The sequence below is a fragment of the Cornus florida genome, unplaced genomic scaffold, assembly GCF_030987335.1.
Source record: "Cornus florida cultivar Cherokee Brave unplaced genomic scaffold, ASM3098733v1 CherokeeBrave_3.0.0_Hap2_Chr02, whole genome shotgun sequence".
Classification (NCBI taxonomy): domain Eukaryota; kingdom Viridiplantae; phylum Streptophyta; class Magnoliopsida; order Cornales; family Cornaceae; genus Cornus; species Cornus florida.
This window is the reverse complement of record NW_026775572.1, coordinates 31591291-31614603: the sequence shown is the minus strand read 5'-3', so window position 1 is coordinate 31614603 and position 23313 is coordinate 31591291. Positions and strand designations below refer to the sequence as shown.

General features: G+C 35.1%; 1 protein-coding gene across 1 annotated transcript; it reads left to right on the top strand.

Moving 5' to 3' along the window:
* Positions 1–13311: 13311 nt before the first annotated feature.
* LOC132295961 (probable pectinesterase/pectinesterase inhibitor 39) lies at positions 13312–15245 on the top strand. Its single transcript, XM_059794216.1, has 2 exons — positions 13312–13354; positions 14752–15245. Exons 1-2 carry the CDS (start codon positions 13312–13314, stop codon positions 15243–15245), a joined length of 537 nt encoding a protein of 178 aa, XP_059650199.1.
* Positions 15246–23313: the final 8068 nt, after the last annotated feature.

The window sequence follows — 23313 nt, the reverse complement described above, 5'->3', positions numbered from 1 at the left end:
ACCAAACTTCTTAACTAACTCCTTTACATATTTTGATTGGGATATGAAAATCCCATCATCAAGTTATTTCACTTGGAGACCTGGAAAGAAAGTTAGTTCACTAACCATGCTCATTTCAAAAGTATTACTCATATCTTTAGAAAAATTATGAACAAGGTTATCACAAGTAGCACCAAAAATAATATCATCCACATATATTTGAGTAACAAGAAAATCTTTTCCTTTCCTGAAAATAAACAACGTTTTATCCGCTCCTCCTCTTCTGAAGCCGTTGTGCAATAAATAAGAAATCAACTTCTCATATCATGCTCTGGGAGCTTGCTTTAAACTATAAAAAGCCTTTTTAAGATGAAAAACAAAATCAGGATTATGTGGATTAGTAAAACCTTTTGGTTGTGCTACATAAACTTCTTCCTGCAAAATACCATTAAGAAAAGCACTTTTAACATCCATTTGAAATAATTTGAATTTAAAGTGGCATGCAAGAGCAAAAAGAAGTCGAATAGACTCAAGTCTAGCAACAAGTGCGAAAGTCTCATCAAAATCAATTCCTTCAACTTGAGTGTATCCTTGTGCAACTAACCTAGCTTTATTCCTCATCACAAGACCATGTTTATCAAGTTTATTTTTAAAGATCCATTTGGTCCCTATGATATTAACATCGCTAGGTTGAGGCACTAATTCCCAAACATAATTCTTCACAAATTGAAGCAATTCTTCTTGCATAACCATAAGCCAATTAGAATTTTGAAGAGCTTCATCAACATTCTTAGGTTCAAACTGAGCCATGTGACATGAGTGAACTATATCATCTACAATGCATGAGTGTCCTACATCATCACGGACTGTACTCCTAGTACCATGCTTATCCCATGGACCTATCACATTGTCAATTAGATGACTCAATCCAACTCTAGAACTGCTAGATGTGGGAATATCTAAAGATGGTGCAGGAATTCCTATAGGTTCATCAGTGGTGTCCTCAAATTCCTCATTCTCATTTTCTTCAACCTCTTCACCTTCTCCACCTAAATCCTCAACTCTTTCTTCCTCATGAATTGTAGGTCATTTCCTTTCACCTGCAATTTCAAAATTAGTTTCTTCTTTATCAAGTTGAGAAGAGGTTATCTTAGATTTTGTATCATCAAAAACCACATTTATAGACTCTATGACTACTTTGGTTCTAAGATTAAAACCCTATAAGCCCGACTTGTTTGTGAATATCCCAAAAATACACCTTCATCACTTCTAGAGTCAAATTTACCCAAGTGTTCCCTATCTCTAAGGATATAACATTTACTTCCAAAGACTCTAAAGTATTTAATAGTGGGCTTTCTATCATACCACAATTCATATGAAGTCTTATTAGTTCCAGGCCTAAGATAAACTCTATTTAGGATGTGACCAGCAGTACGTACCGATTCAGCCCAAAAGTGACTAGCAATTTTATTCTCATGAAGCATAGTACGAGTCATACCTGCGATTGTCCTATTCTTCCTTTCCACTACACCATTTTGTTATGGTGTTTTAGGTGCCAAAAATTCATACTTAATGCCATTCTTAACACAATATTCAATAAACTCCTTAGGTTCGAATTCACCTCCATTATCATTCCTAATCTGATTAATTCGATATCCCTTCTCATTTTGAATATGTTGGCAAATAGACCAGAAATTCACAAAAGTATCAGATTTTTCTCTCAAATATGCAACAATAGTAAATCTAGAAAAATCATCAACCATAACAAGTATATATCTTTTTCCTCTAATGCTATCAGGTGTTATGTGACCCATCAAATCCATATGAATCAATTCTAAAGGTCGAGAAGTGACTGTATGAATAAGTCTCTTATGTGACACTCTAGTTTGTTTTCCTAGTTGACATGGACCACAAATTTCATTCTTAGGCATCTTCAATTTAGGCAAACCTTGAACAAGATCATTGTTAGACAAATTCACTAAATCATTATAATTCACATGTCCAAGTCTTTTATGTCATAAAACAGCCTCATCAGTAACTGCAGAAAAACACATTAGTGAAGAATCTGAAAACACAACATAGCAATTATCAGAAGTTCTAGTTCCTTTAAAATACATTCACCTTTTTCATTAGTTACAAAACACCCTTGTTGAGTAAAATTGACTTGAAACTCTTCATCACAAATTTGACTAATACTCAACAGATTAGCAGCTAAACCTTTAACATATAGAACATTCTTTAACTCCCCAATTCCTGAAAATTTAATCTTACCTTTACCACTTACAGTAGAAGCTTTACCATCACCAAAAGTAACAGTACCAACTGAACACTCCTTAAAAGTGGCAAACAATGTTCTATCCCCTGTCATATACTTAGAGCAACCACTATCAAAATAACAACCACATGGACCAAGTGCTCTAAGTGCTGTGTGCATAACAAGGCATTTAAAATTCTCTTTCTTTACCCAAACAATTTTAGATTCATTATGCAATGATTTCCCTATTGTTCTAGGCAAAATGTCACAAGGCTCAACAGTCCTAATCCTCTTCTTTCTCAAATTTGAACTCTCAAAACTTTTCAATTTCTTTCCTAGTTCAATTTTTCTTTTCTGGCACTTATACTTGATATGTCTTTTTTCACCACAAAAATGACATGTTGAAATAAGTTTAGAAATAACACAAGGTTTGGTTTCAACTTCCACAAAAACATCTTTCGATTTTTGAAAATACAAATCCTTTGAAGTTGAAGCAAATTTTTTGTTATGACTAATATTCTCAACAATTCCTTTCAATTTATCAATTTTGCAAGTGTCAATATCAACTTTCTGAACAAACTATTTTGATTTAACAAATGCACTACTCAAATTATCAATTTTAAGTTCCAGTGATTTATTAAACAAATTTACCTTCTTAAGCTCCTTTTCTAGAAAATCAATTTTATGAAGAAGATTCAAATTCTTATGACCAATTTCTTCCAAATTCTTATTAGAGACAGAAACTTCTAACTTATAAATATCTCTATCAAGTTCTCCAAGTTCTAATTTCTCTAACAATTTTTCAAAATCCTTTTTAAACTTTGACCACTCAATTTTTATGCTTGTGACAGAAAAAAAAAAAAAAAAAAAAAAAAAAAAAAAAAAAAGGAGATAAAGGTAACACATCAACAGATAAATTTTCAGACATGATGTAAAAATCAACAATTAATCAACAAATATGATCTACTCTGTATATCGAGTAACCCGCTCTGATACCAAATTATGAAACAAGAGTCATGCGGGGTGCGGAAACAGTTGATTCTAATTGTGATTAACTCCTTTAATGACCTAGATCTGATTATTAGGTCAACTTGCTCAATTTATGATTAATTAAATTATATGATCAATTTAAACATCCACAATTATAAATAAAAATACTAAAAAGTAAAGCAAGTAAAGATAAGAGAGATTGCACCAGGATTTTAGTGAGGAAACCACAGTTGATAAAATACGTCAACTGTTATAGGAAAAACCTCGTGGACTATTCAGTCCAAAGTAAACCAATCCACTATGCTTGAAACAAAGTATACCGAACTTTGACTCTGGCTCATACCCTATCGTTATACACCACACCAACCTCTGACGATCCTCTGGCTTTGCGACTCCTCGTCCAACAGCAACTTGATCTCAGACTGACACTTGATATTTGTAGAAGAGTAGCAGGTAGATTAGACAACACTCCACGAATGCTCCAACCCTTTCAAAGAGTGATTGCGTTTACTTCTCTTCTTCAAGATCTGAACTCGATTATAGAAGAATTAAATCCTACTTCTCATCTGGAATATCTGAATCTTCAGTATAGCTCCAATTTCGATGAGATAGAGAACAACACCACTAAATCACTCAGGAATATATGTGTCTGCTCTCATAAATAAATTCAGAATAATCATATTTGATTTTCTGAATTTTTTCTCTTTAAAAGGCTTTCTCAAAATATAGAATTGATTTTTCCTAAAGCCATTCATAAACCTAGAAGTCTAACAAGGTTTATATAGAGTTTAGAATGTTCTAGTCCTTCATAAAATATGAAAAATTTGCACTTGGAAAGAAGTTGGGATAAAAAAGGAAACAATCAGAACATGAAACTGAAAGTTGGAATGCTGTTAGGACTCTTGTTACCGGTTCCCAATTTGGCTACCGGTTCAAGCCTACTAGTTCCCAAATTGGCTACCGGTTCAAGAAGGTCAGAAGCCTTTCCGACGTATTTGGCTATTGGTTCCCATTTCTCCTACCGGTTTAAGATTGGCAGTGACCAAACCTTGTGTTAACTAATGTTTCCTACCGGTTCAAAGAAATTCCTACCGGTTCCCAAAAGGCAGGATTAAATATTTCGATTTTCTTCAACCTTCTAAACTCCCTAAGTATTCTCACTCACTCACATACCTTCCTAAAGCATTGTTCTCATCATCTCGGAGTGTAGCAACCTATGAACACTTGAACTTCTTCAAATCCGCATCCGATCTTCAGTCTTTGAAATTTAGAACTGAAAAATTACAACTCGATCAGACTTGTTTTGACAACGAAATTAGCCAATTATAATATATATCTCACAGTATTTAGTATCAGATATATTCACTTTCTTCTTACTACTAAATTACTAATCATCAATTCATCATATTGCTCTTTTAATTATAATATTGGACAACAATTCATGCACCTTAGAGTATAAGAAACTGGAATAATTAAAAACCATCAAATTGAGAATAATTAAGAACTACTAACAATATATATTTTTGTAATCGGAAATCACTACTTTTAAGAGTATCTTTAAATTCTTCACCCGATAATTAGTTGCTTACTCTATATTTTCCACACATAAGAGAGATGATAAATGTTTCATTAGAGGAAAAGGGGACAATTAAATATAAGAAACTGCACTAATCAAGCATGAAACTAAACTAAGAATTAATTCTAGTTTGGTTCATGTAATGAAGTGTGTGTAAAATTAAATGAGGTTCTACTTTCATCACTAAGCTCAAGAATCTGTGTAAAATTAAATGGGGTTCTAGTTTCATCACTAAGCTCAATAATCTGTAGTTCCTTTTGTTCTTTTTGTCTAGTTTTTCCTTAATTTTGTTATTGTCTGAATTAATACCACAAAATTAACAAGTAGCAAACAATTTCCATTATCAGTCAACATCAACACTTACAGGGGATTGTCCTTTTAGTCCTAACAGCGACACTCGATTCCTTAATACCTCCACCTTGTGAAATTGGATCGATCTGGTGCAGAACCCCTAATCATATGCTAGCCCTGAAAACCCTAATCTTTCTTACCACCAACCCTCCAATTTTCAGCATGAAAACCCATATCTTGTCAATAGAAAAAATACATACATGTGTAAAAATATACATCTACATATATATATATATATATATATATATATATATATATATAACCAAATTCGCACCATCAAATTATATTCTCATAACCAATCTAACTCACAACATCAAAACTAAAATAAAGTAGACACTCAGATAAAAGTCACAATTAGGGTTGAAATCGAAGAAATCGTTGAACCATTGGAAAAGAATACAAGATTCAAGTAGAAATAGAAGCCGTAACCAAGATTATTCTTACAAATTAATGGAAGCCACAACCAAGCTTACTCCTACTTGTTTCTAGATCAACCACCTGCAGAGCCCTTGGAGCGGAGAAGGATTCTTGAGGCATAGGCAGAAATAGATGAAATCTTGGATTGAATGTTCAAAATAGATGGAAAACCAAAAGAAAAAAAAATTAAAAATCCATACCAAATAATAGATTATAGACAGAAAAATACATGAAAAATTACCTCAAACCTTAGATTCGTCCTTGAATTAAATTGTGAAGGAGAGAGAGATGCAACCTAGGTCTGCCTTAATTTCACACTAATAGAATCGGTCATCAGAGAGAAACAAAATGGAGAAGACCTCCATGTTCGTTGATGTTGTGTGCCGAGATGTGTGGCCTGTTCTTAATTCACTTGTTAGACAAAGAGGGGGAGAGAGAGGGCGCACGAATGATGGTGAAATGGCTGTTACAGAGAGAGGGAGAGAGAAAGAGGGCTCTTGAGCTTCATGAATAAGATTTCAGTGAGGGTTGGGGCAGAGAAGAGGGCTCTTGCACAAATGAGAGAATTCAGTGAGGTTAGGGCTCCAAAAGTAAAATGAATTGCAACATGGACAAAGGCATTTTAGGCAACACAAAAATAGGGAGAAGGGTATTTTAGGTAATATAAATTTTAAACAGTAAAAATTCATGTGCCACCTCAGCAATTTAGTTAAACACATTTTTTTGAAGCTATGGTACTTTGACTCAATGGATATGTAAATATGGGCCACTAAGCCCGTTTATATGTAAAAATCTTAAAAAAATATAGTAATATTTACCATGTTACCAGATTATGCAGTCAATGCAGCAGGTGTACTCGATCTCTTTCCTTCCATAGCATCTTTCTTTTTACGGCAGGTTGTGCACAGGAAGGGGCCTTTCCATGGATTTGATGCAAGTGAGAAAAAGGGCCCAGAGTTGACAAATAAACCATCACTTGGTGGTTGATCCACTTGGCAAACTGTGCATCTGAAAATCCCAGTGTTTGAGTTCAAAGGAATATCCTTACCCAGCCTGCAATTTTACAAAGTATGAAGTGAAGCTTAAAGCAATAGCAAAAGAAGAGAGAGAGAGAGAGAGAGAAAGAATTCAAAAGTTTATTTTCTCATTGGGCTACAGAGTTGCATCATCTAGGTCAACTTATCACAAAGTCGATTTTAATTGGCATTACAAATAATTACAAATCCAAGGCAATATGAGAACAGGACAATTGGAAGCAAATGTGTACTTAAAAGCCAATCAAAGCCTGACATAATAATAATAATAACAACTGAAAGAACTACTAACTGATAACGAAGGGAACGTCCCCATTATTTTCATAAGGAATAGTCAAAACATTTTTAAAATAAAATTCCCTAACCTAGAGGATTGGAATACAACTGCATTCAATACTAGTATTTGTCATTTGATAAAAGTGTATTCAATATAAGAATTTGACATTTGATTTCTGTATCAAATAAATAAAGGGTTAATTACAATGACACCCCCTGAGGTTTGATATATTGTTAGCTATATACAAGTTGGAGCTTTTTTTAACAATGACACCCCCTTATCAAAAATTACATCCAAATAACCCCTAAAAGGTTATGAAAAGTCGAAATTGTCCTTTAATATTTTATTACTATTAATGAGAAAATATCAAAACTCTTTAAAGACCAAATTGCCCTTTGTGTGAGATCAATACCAGCCACCCATTTTTTCTTTCCTCATCATCTTCTGTCTACCTAAGCCCACCGGATCACTCACCATCACAGCCACCACCCGACCACCACCTCTTCACCCACAACCTTTGGATTCAAAATTTTGATGGAAATATTCATAGTTCATGAGATCGCTCGAGATGAGAGAAGATTAGATCGTTTGGAACTTCTGCAAGTCTTTATCTTGGGCTCCGGTGATGGTGATGACCACGACGATGAGATTGGGTTCCGATGATGGTGACTAGCTAGCGGCGGGATGACATGGTGATGATGCATTTGAGACATCGATGGCATCTAGGGTTATATATATATATATAAAGAGAAGTGGTGGATGTAGCTGTGGGTAGCCGTGGTATGGTAGGTGCTTTTGGGAGGATGGAGAGAACAGAAAGAACAGAGAAAACTTGGGAAGAAAGGGAAAAAATTATTTGGTCACTTGATACACCTGTAGTATGGGCGAGGGTGGCACCGCCGAGGCCGATGCACTCGAGGCGGCCGCCGGTGTTGCAGGATAAGCGGCCGCCGATGTTATTACAGCCAGTGCTAGGTCAGCGTCAGGAAGGATCTCGTTCTTCAACTCACCGGATCTCTTAACGATGACTTTCATCTCCGTGTCGACCTTGTGATCTGCCATGGGCAACCACGCCTCAATTTGGGGGTTCACCGCCGCCGCCAACAACTCGACCTTCGCCTACACAGACATGAGCGAAGCAACAACTGCCGTTGAAGATGATTCGCGAGACGCTGATGGCACCAACGATGTAGGGGAACCACCGAACCTACGGTGAAATGTGTCGGTGAAGAGGCAGTAGGGGCGTCGACTAAGGAGGAGCTGCTTAAGGGGTTCTTAGAGGATGGAGATGATGGAAGGCTGATGCCGTCGACGATGGGGATGTGAACTGAGAGTCTGATGGAGAATCCATGATCGCAGAGCTGATTGAATCAAAGTCTTGAACCCAATGAGAGTGTACAGAGGAAGTTGGGAGGAGAGAGAAGATAGATGGTGAAGATGTGTAATGCTGAAGACATATTTTCTTAGATGTGTGGCTAGGATTGTCTGGGACCGTAGATTGGTTTAAGGGTTAAATTGGTGAATTGAAATGATTAGAAAGGTTAAAAAGGTAATTTTATAATTCAAATGGGTTAATTCACAAGTGAAAGGGCATTAAGGTCATTTTAGCTTGTCTGGGGTGTCTTTGTTAACTTTATTAAACTTGAGGGGGTCTTATTGTTCAAAAAGAGGTTAACTTATATATGGCTGTCATTATGACAAATCTCAGGGGGTGTCATTGTAATTAACCCATAAATAAAAACATTTTGAATTTTCACTGTCGTTAGGTTTCAAGCCACTGCTCTCATAATACAAATGACATTGATATAACATCTTCAAACACATAATTCTCTGTGCTGCATCTTTCATCAGTGTGATGAACATAAAAACTTGCAAAGCTTCCCCTAATCCAAAACAATATTAAACCTTGTTAATTACCCCCAGATAGTTAGGATGAGGGACTACTTTTTGTATCATTCAACTATCTCCTTATCAACAAAGGCTACATAACAGCATCAGTCCATCACAAACTGTCTATTTTAAGAACCGATTCCTGGTATCCCCACTGACATCAAAGGTCATTATCTTAATGAATCCAAGATGAATTAATAAGGCTGAGTATAAATGATTCTGCTCTGTTGACAAATATAATCTACGTTGTACTGACAAGAGGATAGAATTTTTGTCATCTTTACCGGTAGGCCTGGATCAGTTGAATTTAGTAGAAACATATCATCCAGAGAAATTTGATGCCGTTTAGAGACATTTGCCATGGAAGAGATCAAGAAATGCATCTGCCGTATAGAGGTGTATTGCCGAAGAAGAGATTAAGAAAGACATCTACTCTATAGATAAAATTTCAAGACTAAGCTCATACTCTTGAATTTTCACCAGTTTTTGAGGATCGTTGAGATATCATCATGGAAGATGTTATAAGAGTTTCGTGCCAGTTAAGTAATCAAGATAAAGTTACTACAATCACTTTGATCTTGTAGAAAAGTTTACATAAAAAGAATTTACACCTACTAATTTGTTTTAGAAGGCTCTATAAAAGCATAGTTAAGGTTTTCTCAGAATAAATGAAAAGTTTTCTAGGTAAATAAGGAATAAAAGAACTGGCATACATTATTTCATTGGTTTTTCACACATCTTGGATGCAATACTAAAAGTTGAGAGAAAGCCTAAAACTTTGGTGAATTAAAATTTTGAAATCATTTGACAATTGATAATCTGAGAAGCAGGCAGATCATTGTAAACTGCTGTTGTGTGTGCAAGAAGGATGAGGAGTCGGTGAACCACCTCCTTTTGCACTATCCAGTGGCCAAGGATGTCTGGAATGTGTTATTGGCGATTTTGGGAGTTCATTGGGTGCTTTCGGGTGGATATGAACAAAGCTTGGAGAGGTTGTATGGTGGGGAGCCGAGTTCGAGATGCTTGAAGGGCCACACCCCTTTGTTTATGGTGAGGTTTGTGGCATGAAAGAAATACAAGATCTTTTGATGTGGAGGAAACTCCTACTTTGTCTCTCAAATACACCATATTGTGTTCTTTTTTCTTTTGGATTAATCGACGAATTTGTAAATCTTCGGAGGAATTTGTTGATTTTGTAGATAGCTTGAGAGGATAATTGGCCCTCTTGACCTTATCTATTCCTCCTTGGGAGCGCTCCCCTCTTGAGTCCTTTAATGAAACATTTCTTTGCTTTGTGGGCTGTGAGGTCAGCTCGGATGGTAACAACAGCATCCCCGAGCGTCTACAGATGTACTCCAAAGCCGGGGGTCATATCTAGAGTCTCAGGCATAGATGAATCAGAAGAAAGCTCCTGAGTCTGCTCTTGCTCATGAATGGGCGACTTGGCTGGAGAGTCCTGCTCTGCATCATTTGTAGGGTGCTCTAAGTTGATGTCTAAATGCTCAGTAGCTGGATCGACTGGTGCGTCGTCCGCTGCGGGATGTGTTGTTGTTGCCTTTGTCGGTGCCTCTGCGTGTACCTGTGCCTCCTCCAGCTCCAACTCTGCGGGAAAGCTTATTAGCCGTTTTCATTTCTATGGATATACATGTGTGTATACTGTATGCTATATATATATATTATACAATGGTGGAGCCAAAAAATAAATTCAGGGGCACAATGTAAAAAAAAAAAAAAAAAAATCAATGAAAGATTATAAATAAGAAAATAAATTAATGTAAAATAATATTCAAATAAAATGAAAGAAATTTGAAAGGAAAATGAGAAAACTTTTTTTTTTTTTTTATTGGAAATTTCAAAGCGAAAATGAGAAAACTTTGAAAGGAAAGAATTATAATTTGATTTTAAAATGAAAATTCTAACTTTTTCCTTAAGGAAATTAAATGACTTTAAAGAGCAAAAGAGGGGGAAAAAAAAAAAAAAGTAAAAAATAATCAAGAGAAAAATTTAGAAAATAAAAATTTTAGGGGGGCATTATATAGATTTTCTCACATATATATGTAATATTACAAAAATAAATACTATATATATTATACTTGGTGGAACCAAGGCAGGGGTAGATACTGCAAATTAGTTATCATTTGTTTTTCATGGGTAAAGTTCAGTGTGTGTGAGGGAGTGAGAAGGTCAATTTAGACCTTTCAAGTTTTTAATATATGAGGATTAATATATAATAAAGAAATGAGGGTATAAATATTCAAATCTTTTTAAGGATGTTAGAGACGGAAAAATAATTTGGGGTGTGAGTGATAGTTGTTTTCGAAAAGTGTTTTAATGTGATATTTGGCCAAATTTGAAGTGGTGTATAAATTATTTTATTTGTCATAAAAAAAATACAAAAAAAGGTAAAAAATTTCATTAGTTATGGTATTATATAAAAAGGGATAATGCAATAGGAAAAACAAGGGAGTGGCTTCCCTAAAAATAACTATAAAAAAAAAAAAAAAAAAGAGATTATACAACTATACAAGCAAATACGGATAAAAAAAAAATAAAAAAAAAATGAAAAAAAGACCGTTCAACCCATAGGCTAGAAAACAGACAAAACCGTTAACAAACAATTTATGGATAACTTCAAAGTCCAAACTTGAAGCATGCAAGAGAGCAAGAGAAAGGATTGGGTTAATTATTATTTTGGCTTGAATATGAAATTGAGTAATGCTACAACAAATGGTTGATTTTTCTTTTTTCTTTTATTTTATTTTTATTTATTTTTTTTTGGTGTGATTTCAATAAATAACAAGAATTTTTAGTCAATAATAAAGTCTTTCTTCTCGGAATTTCCATGCTTTTCAAACAATTTTTAAAGTTTGACTTGCCAATGGATGGAACCACATGCACCATACACATAACTAGCAAATATGAATAATGAAGGTGTGATTCGAAAATGAGTAAGACAGTTTTTATAATTACCTTAATAGATAGAATTTTTGGCACATCAAGTCTATTGTGCAGACTAGCAGAAACATTTTTTTATATCATTTTCTTTGAAAATATATTGTTGACAAAATTTTAGGAGTAAAAGCAAACACAGTATTTTGTCAATAAAGCATGTTTATTAATAAATTCGGCATAACAATAATAATAGTATATGATTTGATGATCATGACTTGGACAAGCTCTTTGCAATCATCATTGCATCAATAGCGAAGTTACCGATGAGAGTATTCATCTGGTTCAAGGCTTTTATGCTATTTTCGTCACAGGTTTCAGAAGCAATAGAAGCATCTTCAGTGTCTTTCCCCGCATCGCCATATCTCCAGTGATCAAATTTTGGCAGACCGTCATGGGTTATGCCAAACTCAACTTGGTTATAACTATCTCTACAGTACTCAAGGTCTTGCTTGTAACCAGGGTCAGTTGTGGTACAAAGCAATTAATTGGCTGGCGTATAATGAAATGTCATGGCACTTTGCTGCTGTGATTTGCATGGCAATCCTCGCTAGGCTGGTTTTGTTACTGGCAGAGATGCTTCGAGGGTCTGATGATAAAAATGAAACGCAAACATCGAAATACGGGGTGGTTTTGCAAACGGCTCTTATTAGAGACATGTCAGCTGAGACAAAGGACTGACTAAAAAAAAAAAAAAAAAGAAGCCATCAGGAAAGATACAGCTCTCATGACTCGCCATTTCGACTTCTCTTCTTTTCTACCAAGGTCGAGAAGGGAAGATGAGTACGTAATATTTTGATAATCATACATGTATTTATAGCCCCGCCTTTCCATATTAATTGTCATTTTTATATTAATTATATATTTTCTTAAAAAGTTATAATAATAAAAGATATGGTCCAATTCTACACTTCACACTTTTTAAGAAAACAAATTTTATTATTCTTTATTAGATTTACAAAAGATACATATCCCAATTTACCCTTTCCTTTTAAAAGTTTTGTTTTGAATCGGTTCAAAATTGAATGACTTTCAAGAGACATTTAGGGCCTGTTTACTAACAGAAATGATTCCTGATTTCTGCTGTCAATTCCTAAAATTGAGAATCAAAAGTAAAAATTGTGTTTAATAAAATACTTTCACTTTTTTGTTTTAAGAAAGTAATTCCTGATTTTGTGAAGAGAGGAGAAAGTGAGAATTCCTCACTTTCTATATTTTCGACACTGTTTGTAGAAATCACTTCCTCTACTGTAGCATCGATATAATATATATATATATATATATATATATATATATATATATATATATATATATATATATCCTAACTAATCATCTGTATCACCTCCTCTCCACCATGGTCATTGCCACTGCCACCTCCTTGCCGTCGACGAACACCGTCACCACCGCCATTGCCGACAACCACCACCATCATTGATTCTCTCTCCTCTCTCTCTCTCTTTCTACAAACACTACCAAACACTGTCGAAAACTAAAACCCTTGATCGTTTTGAAAGAGCAAGGTCAATATGAAATTCCTCCTTAAAGAAGTAAAAATCAACGGAATTCTCTACATCGGAGACCCTGGTGGTCTCAAATGCTGCCGCCACCAATGGAGTTCAAGTCGCATCCGATGAGAGGTGAGAGAAGACATAAACGGCGGTGACCATCTTCTACTCTGCTTTCAAAAGTCAAAAATCATTGAAAAAGAAAAGATATGAAAAGTCAGCTTTTGATTTTGATCCCTAAAGATTAAACCTTCCAGGTCCAAAAATACCAGAAATAGAAAGATTCAAATGGAAATTCATTCTCGAAAGGCACAATCTGATTCCACTCCCTTTCTTCCCAAGAATAGAGATCGTGAAAGCGAGTTCTCACCTGCCCTCATCAGGTTCAAAAATGGAAATTCATTAGGCACAATCTGATTCCACTCCCTTTCTGTAATGGAAATACGCTAAGGAAGCGAACAACTCTACAAGACATTCATTCAACTTCAACATCACTCCGCCTGTCAAAAAAGGAAGTTGACCCCCATACCTGCAGCTCGTGTGATTCACTCTATTGGTCTGCTTTACGGTGCGTGCTATGCAAGGGGTATAGCTCTAGGAACGGGCTTAGACGATGGATTGACTAATGGCTCGCCGGATATGACCACGTTCATCCGACATTGAGAGACCCAGTTAGAGAAAGAAAAAATATATATATAGAGAAAGAAAGATAAAAGAAGCAAAATTAAAATTACTAAACTTCCTTTTTGATTTTTACTTTCAAAATATTAAAAATAAAATTTTCTTATTAAACACGATTTTACTTTCTATTTCATCTCTAAAAAGTAAAAGTATGATTTTACTTTTGAAGAAAGTAAAAGTAAGAAAGTAAAAGTGTTAGTAAACAGGCCTTTAATGAGTCCACTTATTTTGAGATTTTAATTATTTTAATCTTTTAGGGTAAAATTAGGGATGTAATAAAACAAGTAGTGTATTGATTTTTGAAATGTGACAACTATTATGGGACTACAAAAAAATAAGATAATAAATTATTAATATGGAATGAAGGGAGTATAATAATAATATAGCCTTACCTTCTATATTAATTATCGGATTAGTTTTTCCTTTTTGAAATGTAATAAATTAGCTCTTACATTAAAAAAATTAAAGTAAAACCAATAGGCCTGTGGCCTAGCGGTACATGACTCATACTTTCCAAAGGGAGGTCATGGGTTCGAACATCAGTGCAGGCAGTGTGTGTGAGTACTAACTAGAAAAAAAGTAAAAATAAAATAAATGTTATATTTTCATAATTATTATTTTTACAAAAATCTCTCAACTGAGTAATTAGTATATTTAAACCAAAAAGAACAATTTAATAATTTTAAAACGAAACACACTATTAATTGTATGTATGTGCCTTTAAAATATATATCATGGAGTGTTATGTTTAAAGGACGAGTGTATATTGTGTACCAAGGTTGATATTTTTTCTTTTCCTAGTTTCAGCTCATCTGACACAATGACTTGTGTATATTGTGTACATGCAGATATAGACATCAGCTTTGTGAATTCCGCTGGAGTCAATGCCGGACAGGCAGTTGCTGTGAGAAGTGGAGGCTTAAATCATGCATTCTATAGGTGTAGTCTCAAAGGATATCAGGACACTTTGTTTATGATTTTCGGCAGCAAATTTTTCTACAAATGCAACATCTTTGGAACCATAGACTTGATCTTTGGTGACGCAGCCATCATGTTCCAGAATTGTAACATATATGGGAGAAATCTAGAGAATGAAGGAATGCCCATTATTGTTACAGCTGTGTCAAGGGGTATAGCAAATAGTGACACCGGAAAAGTGTTTCAGCATTGCACCATTACGAAGGCCACGGATTTTGGACGGTTGAATTCTTCTTTCAGAGCATTTCTTGGACGGCCATGGCGAGAGTATTCTAGGGTGGTAGTGATGGAGTCTTTCTTAGGAGATATAGTAAATCGAGCTGGTTGGTTACCGTGGAATACCAGATTGGATCATTTGAGCTAAGTTAAATATCACAACAGGGTCCCGGAGCTAAAACTAGTGGCCGGGTAAAATGGCTAGGTTTTCATATTGTGACCAACCCTAGGCAAATGCTCCATTTTACTGCTAAAAACTTCATCGATGCAAATGACTAGTTATGTTCGACTCATGTACCATTCATTCTTGGACTCATTGGATGTAATTGGATTAGATGTTGTTTTATCACCTAACAGGGGAAGGACAGGTGAGGGGATGTAATTCATTCTCGGACTCATTTTGTCACATAAATAAAAGTGTGTTTTATTTTAATAAGTCATCACTACGTGTCCATATCTAATCAGTTAGTAATATCATGTCACTAATACAACCGGCACAATTAAATTCTTCTCCATACCCCCACCACTCAAATTTTGTCAAACCTTTGTATGTATTTATGATTGTTAATAGTAATTTTGCATTGAGAAATTACATTTGGACTCCCAATTTTTTTAAAAAAATCTTATTTATGGTACATTCTTATGGTTAATATTAGTTATTAACGGTGGTTTGAAAGAGATATTACTATTGTAACCATTGCGAAAATTTATTAGTACTCAATTTATATTAATTTCTAAACGTGCTCTTAATTTTTAATTTTATATTACTAATTTGACCCTTCCAAATTTTTAGTTTTGGCTTTGCCCTTGGATGCTTGGTGTTGTGACTTCTTGACACTATGTGCACTTATGGCCCTCTGGAGCAGAACCATTTAACGGGCAAAATAAAAGTTAATGTGTACTGTAATTAAATATGGGTCCTACTCAATTAACACTTGGTTAGAGAAATAGGTTACGGAGTATTTGTTTTACTATTTCTTTAATACTTTTAAGCTTTGTAGCAATTTATTTTATTTTTTATACTAGTTTTTCTGTTTTATCATAGCTTTCCAAGAATTTCATAAATTATTTTATTTGTCATAAAAAAAATACAAAAAACAAATATAGAATTTCATTAATTATGGTATTATGTAATAACTGCAATAGGAAAAAGAAGGGATTGTGAATTAGGGGTGCACACGGTCCAGTTTGGATCAGATTAAGAGTTTTTTTCGGATTAAACCATTTATAACGGTTCCACTGTTTTTGAAACCAGACCAAACCATAATGACCATGGAACCAAACCAAACCAAATCGCGAAAAACCAGTTTTGGTTTGGTTCGGTTCGCTTTTTCATTTCAGTTGATTTTTTTTCTATTTTATTTTTTAAAAACAAAATTACTTATTTTTCCTGTATATAGAGACCGATAGTATTGCTTAACTTGTAAAATAACAAATAGATTCAATAAATTCACTAGATTAAGTTAACCAATAGTAAAAAATTATAACATGTCAACAACAATCCAGACATAATTCAGTAAACTATTCAAGAGAAGGGTTTGTGGTATGTGAGGCGTGAAAACTTTACTTGATTTAGGTTTAGGGTATGATATAGTGATATACATACATACATACATACATACATATATATATATATATATATATATAAAAAAAATATAAGTTATATAATATATTTTATAGCACATAATACAGTCAGGGTCAGGCCGGTCTCGGACCCTAAACCAAGTCCGAACTGAAAAATTACGGTTTCATAATTTTGGGCCCAGGACAGGACCAAACTTCTATACAACTAGCTCAAACCGCCCAGTTCAGTTCGGTCCGGTCTAATTTTTTGATTTACTGGATTTTCTGAGTCCTACAAAAAGAAGAAGAAAAAAAAAAATGTCCTGACAATATGTAATGGTGGACGCTTGTCCATTTACCCAAAAACTCAAGCTATTAAGTAGTGCTATATATCTATCCATTTATACCCAATCACTTTTCCATCCGGATCCGATATGAAATAAATGACCCTTATTACACTATACAAAAAACATATACAATAAATAATAAAAAATGAACAAGACGCCATGCAAAACCTATAGGCTAAAAAATAGACAGATTCGTTAACAAACAATTTAGGGATAACTCCAAAGTCGAAACTGAATCATGCAAAAGAGCAAGAGAAAGGATTCGGCTAATTATTATTTTGGTTTGAATATGAAATTAAGTAAATTATCATAATATCAATAATTTAGTGATATCGGACCCCGACCTCTCACAGAGAACTTAGGAATTACAGCCTCCACTAGTGAAAGCAATGAATGGTTGATTTTTCTTTTTCCTTTCATTTTATTTTATTTTTCTTTCGGATTCAATAAATAACAAGAATTTTTAGCAATAAAAAGTCTTTCTTGGAATTTTCATAGTTTTTCAAACAAGTTTTAAAGGTTTACTTGCCAACGGATGCAACCACATACACCAGAATGAACATACACATAACATGAAGGTGTTATTAAAAAATGAGTACTGCCATTTTTATAGTTACTTTAATGGATAGAGTCTTTGTCACATCAAGTATATTGTATAGTCGAGCAAAAACAGTTTTCTATATCATTTTCCTTGACAAAATGACCAAATTTTAGGAGTAAAAGCAAACACGTGCATTAGTTTGGTCAATAAAGTAAATAAAGCATGTTTATTAATTAATTTAGCATAATACTAATAATATTATATGATTTGATGATCATGACTTGGACAAGCTCTCTACAATCATCATTACATCAATAGAGAAGTCAGCGATAAGAGTATTCATCTGGTCCAAGGCTTTTATGCCGTGTTCGTCGCAGGTTTCAAAAGCAATAGAAGCATCTGCAGTGTCTTTCCCCGTGTCTCCATATCTCCCCTGATCAAAATTTGGCAGACTGCCTTGGGTTATGCCAAACTCAACATGGTCATAACTATCTATACAGTCCTCCAGGTCTTGCTTGTAACCAGGGTCAGTTGCGGTACGAAGCAGTTGGCTGGCGTATAATGAAATGTCATGGCACTTTGCTGCTGTGATTTGCATGTGTAGACACTAAAATTTTAGTGGACTTTGATATGGATAAATGGACCTATTAAATATGGGCCTAATGTTTAATTAAGTTATTTAATTAGCCCAAGTTTGGTCCACTTAAATTATTTAATTAAGCCCAGTCCAGATGGTTAAATAAAAAGAATAATTATTCCTAATAAAATATATTTGGAATAATTATTTTTAAGGATAATTATCATAATATATCCGGCTCAGCCCAGTTATGATATTTTCCGTATAAGAGAGGGCATGTGTCATCATCCTATAGATCCAAGAAGCTTATAAATAGAGGCCTGAGGAAAGGAGAGGTGACACAAAGTTAGAATTCAGAAATCTAGAATTCCAGAGAGAAATACAGAAACTCTCATCTCCAACATCCAAACCCAAAAGTGAAGAACACCAAGCACATCAAATCATGCCGTTCTTTATCAAATTCCACGATGATCAACAACAAGCACAGCCAAAGACATGCCGTTCTTCATCAAATTCCACGGTGATTCAAGATCAAGCCTGTGCAACCCTTAGATCCAACTAACCAACAGAAAAATGAGATTTAATCAGAGGATCAGTTCTTTCTTTTTGTAAAGAATATTACAGACGATTGTACCTCAATTGTTTACAAATTAATAAAATTATATTATTTGCCCCATATTTTGTTTCTATTGCAGACTTACAAAATTTGTATGTACAAATTTCTGGCACGCCCGGTGGGACATCATTTGCCTCTCATCTCTTTCTCCTATCAGCAAGTTTCTTCTCTATCCAACTCTATGGCTGTGATACCCCCGGATTTCCGGATGCGGGTTGGCCAGGCCCACGCCCGATTACCCGAGGATATCAAAACAATTAGCAATTAATGAACACAGAATACAATATAGAAAACAAGAATGAATAAAATTTTGCTGAAAAGAACCTAGAATGATAATCTAATAATTAAAAACCTCAGAATAAATAATTTCATTGACAATTAAAACTATTTTGATACAACTGATCCACCACGAATGGAAAACGTTCTCCAATTTATACAACTCGGGAATCCATCTAGTGGACCCCTAAAATATCCAATGGTACTCAAAAGACTGGAACAAAACCCAAGTCTTAACATGAAATAAAATCCTACGCCATCAGTAGAGTGAATAACTGTATCTGCTCGGCACGATCAAGCTCTACAGCCCAGAACTGACGAACACCTGAAAAAAAATAATAAAAGGGTGGGTCAGGCCCACAAGCAAGTTCTAATCTAACTGCAATCCATACAGTGACCCGATACGCAGATACACCATAGATACCTCACAATATCTATCTAGTCCATACATATATATATCCACACTATGGGACATTCACTGAACTACAGTAGGGATCTCAACCTGAATAGAAGGCAACATATGAATACGCACCCAAAGGTGGGCATGAGTACCTAGACCTAACAGGGTACACCCAACCTACTATATCCAGCTACACGTCCACTGCATATACGCACCCTAACCAACAAGTTTGAGACTCAAGCTCAACTCGTGGTACCATAAACATATATATCTAAACTCCGTTCCTAACCATTCACAAGAAATCCAATAAGTCATTCGGCGTATTCAACCGTACCGACTTCTATATATATAAGGAGGATTTATTTAACAACCCGTTCCCTTATTCCAAAATAGGTAGGACTGAGTATTTTAAATCAGTCTGTCCCTAGTATGCCACCGTCCCATACCGGTGCATACAATCCACAAAGTCCATATAATTGATAGAACCAGTCATACTGTTCACCAATTAAAATCCATAAGGTAGGAATTAGCATTTTGAGCTAAACCATACCTAGTGTGCCACCGTCCCATACCGGTGCATACCATCCTCCATATCTATGTAAATTACAACATTCAAATGATAAGCAAGTAATTTACAATGCAAAACCAAACCCAGATAATTGACAGAATTTTAATGTGAGAATTCAGCAATTAAAATCCAATACATAATTCCAAATAATTGGTCAAATTTAATATAAGAATTCCGCAATTATAATCCAATATATGATTCCAAATAATTGACCGAATTAAGTATAAGAATTCAGCAATTATGTTCCAATACATAATTCCAGGTAAATTACAAGGCATAAATAATAAGCACGTAATTTATAGTCCAAAACCAACCATCCACATCGTTGCAGAATAGTATTTAGTATTTCAACAACTTAAAACCAAAACCATGTAAATTACAGACTACGAATGATAGTACAGCAATTTAAAATCCAAAACCAATATCCAATTAATTACAGAAGATTTTTAAATGTTTCAGCAATTTAAATCCAAATAATTAACCATATAGTTGCAGGGGATGATTTAATAAATCAACAACTAACATCCAGAGCCTGCATAGATTACATCTAACACATCAATGACCCCATAATATATTTAAGACCATTTTATAAATATATTACATCCCACTGGAATGCCTAAAAATAAGCTTAAGCATTTAAAACTTCATTCATCCACCAACCGTATACAATTGTACATAAGTGTTATACAGTTTGATCCGTTAATTTAGAATTAACCTTAAATTAATTTAGGGTCTTAATAACACCCAAAAATTAACTATTTAACCCCCCGTGAAGTCTTATTAAATTTCTAAAATTTAATCAAGCCATTTAGTTCCTTTCTCTGTTAGTAGCATACACCGTGGTATATTTTTACACTGCTTCATCCTTTGTCTTAAAGACTTAAACCATGCAACATTAAGTTTAATAACACTTAAAATTAACTACTTAGATCCTCTGTTAAGTCCCTACAGTTCACTAGAATCACTCAGAAGCCCAAACAGTGCTCAAAACACCAAACAGAGCCCTAAAACCACTTTCTGGACGTAAAAACAAATTGGAGCCGGCTCTTGGAATGGAGGAGCCGGCTCTTCCCCTATTGGAGCCTGCTCCAATCCCCTAGGAGCCGGCTCTTGCTGAAGGGGAGCCGGCTCTTGACTTCCTAGAGCCGGCTCTCTCCCTCTTGAGAGCCTCCAGTTCAGTCTCTGCTCCGTTTCCGTCAATCTGCTCCTTCTCTAATCAATTCCTACCCCTCTGCTTGTTTCTTAAACTGATCTAAAGGATCTAATACCCTCCTGATAGCATCCCCAAGGTTTAATTATAGCAATTTAAATCAATTAACAGAAGTAAACTTGTGCAAAACTGAAACCTCATGCATAGATTACAACGAAGCTAAAAGCAACAGAGATCTAAAATATTAATAGCAACCCTCCTATGAGATTTACATAACTCCCGTAGTCTTTCCATACGTAGTTTACAGTAGTTGCAATAAAAACAGAGACAAAACTACGACCAGAACCCTCATGCTTAAAGGACATAAAACTGAACCAACTTGCATGCACTGTAACAGATATTGCAGAAATCATCACAGAAATAATTCAAAGCATACATATGATTAATTTGATGTATAACATACATGAATGATTTAGTTATTAATTTCCTTAAAACCCTAGAGCATATCTAGGTGCACAGAACACGGCTCAAAGGGAAAGAGGAAGATAGAACTTGCCTTTGTAATAGTTGGTCTGCTTTCCTCTGTTCTGGCCACACTGAAAATACTGCTTAGCCTCCTATTACTTCTGTGTTTCCCTTCTCCTAGGTTTGGCTTTGAAACCTCAGTCGAGAATTCACAATTTGCTCTGTTATCTCAACCCTTACTCTGCATCTCTCTGTGTTTTGCAGAACCCTTTACGTGTATATGCTATGTGATATATCGTAAAACCCTAGCTTAACGCATAATGGAGTATTTATAAACTAAATACTAAAACCCTAATCCTTGTCACATTGAGATAAAGCCCTAAACTTAATCCGAGTTTAGTTAGATATCAGATGCTTATGAGACGGCTCCAAAAACCCTAACTAAAACGTATCTAAAACCCTAGTTATTGGGAATGACATAATTACCCTGTTCAAAAATTAAATACTTAATAAACAATTAATTTAAACCCATTAATTAAATCAAATAAGGAAGCAACGAATCACTTAAAACACATAAAATAAATAAAACAAGTAATTAAAATAAACCAACAAATAAAGAATTACACCCTTAACTAAAATAAACAATAATAAATCAATTAAATCAAATAATCCAATTAAGTCAATTAATGCACACAAATAAACATTTATTCATAAAATTAATAAATAAAATAAAAATGCACATAAAATAACATTTAAATTCCAATTTTATCCCTTTTTAAAGTAGGGGTATTACAATGGCTCCCCCTAAGACTCAGACAGACAAGAAAGCCCAAAAGAACATCGCTACCACAAAGGTGGACACCAAAGCCACCATAAAAAGTGGCACGAAGGCCAAATCAAGTGATGGAAGTACCTTGGCGGGCCCTGTGACACATAACAAGTCCCAGGCGATGGCTTCATCCAAAAATCAGCAAGACTTGGTGAAAACCAATCCTACAAATCCGGCAAACGTGAAAACCCAATATGTTAAGAACCCTGACGTTGTTCCAGAGGAGATTCCGCCACCAGATTCACCTCATTCCATCCATGATGCTCGCTCTAGTGTCGGTTCACCCCCAGAGTCACCACGTCAGACTTCGGAGTATTCAATCACTTCAAGAAATGTTGACTCTCAAGGCCTATCATACTCAGACGTGGTCGCTGCTATGATGACTGGAGCTGCCACAGTGGAGGAACAACTAGCAACTATGTCTCGTGCCATTAAGAACCTCACAAAGACTGTTGAAGAGAAGGATTTACAAATCGCTATGCTGATGAACAAATTGGAAGTTCAGACCTTCGGTGAATCACCAGTACAATCTGGGCAACCTACATCTTCCACAGTACCGCCAACTGGGAATCGTGCAACTTTCACACCACCACCATCTGGGAAACCTACATCTTCCACAGCAATGCCGACGGAGAATCTTAATTCTACTGCACAAGGCACTCGCATGGAGGACCCCAAACAGACACCGGTGACAGAACAGGTGGCTAGTCAAAACCAGATGCCGGTGACAGAATAGGCAACTAGTCAAACCAATCATGCTTCTTCAGTCTCTTCATTATCTGTCACACAATTACAAGATATGATAACGAATACAATCCGAGCCCAATATGGAGGCGTCTCACAAAGCATCCTCATGTACTCAAAACCCTATATAAGGAGAATCA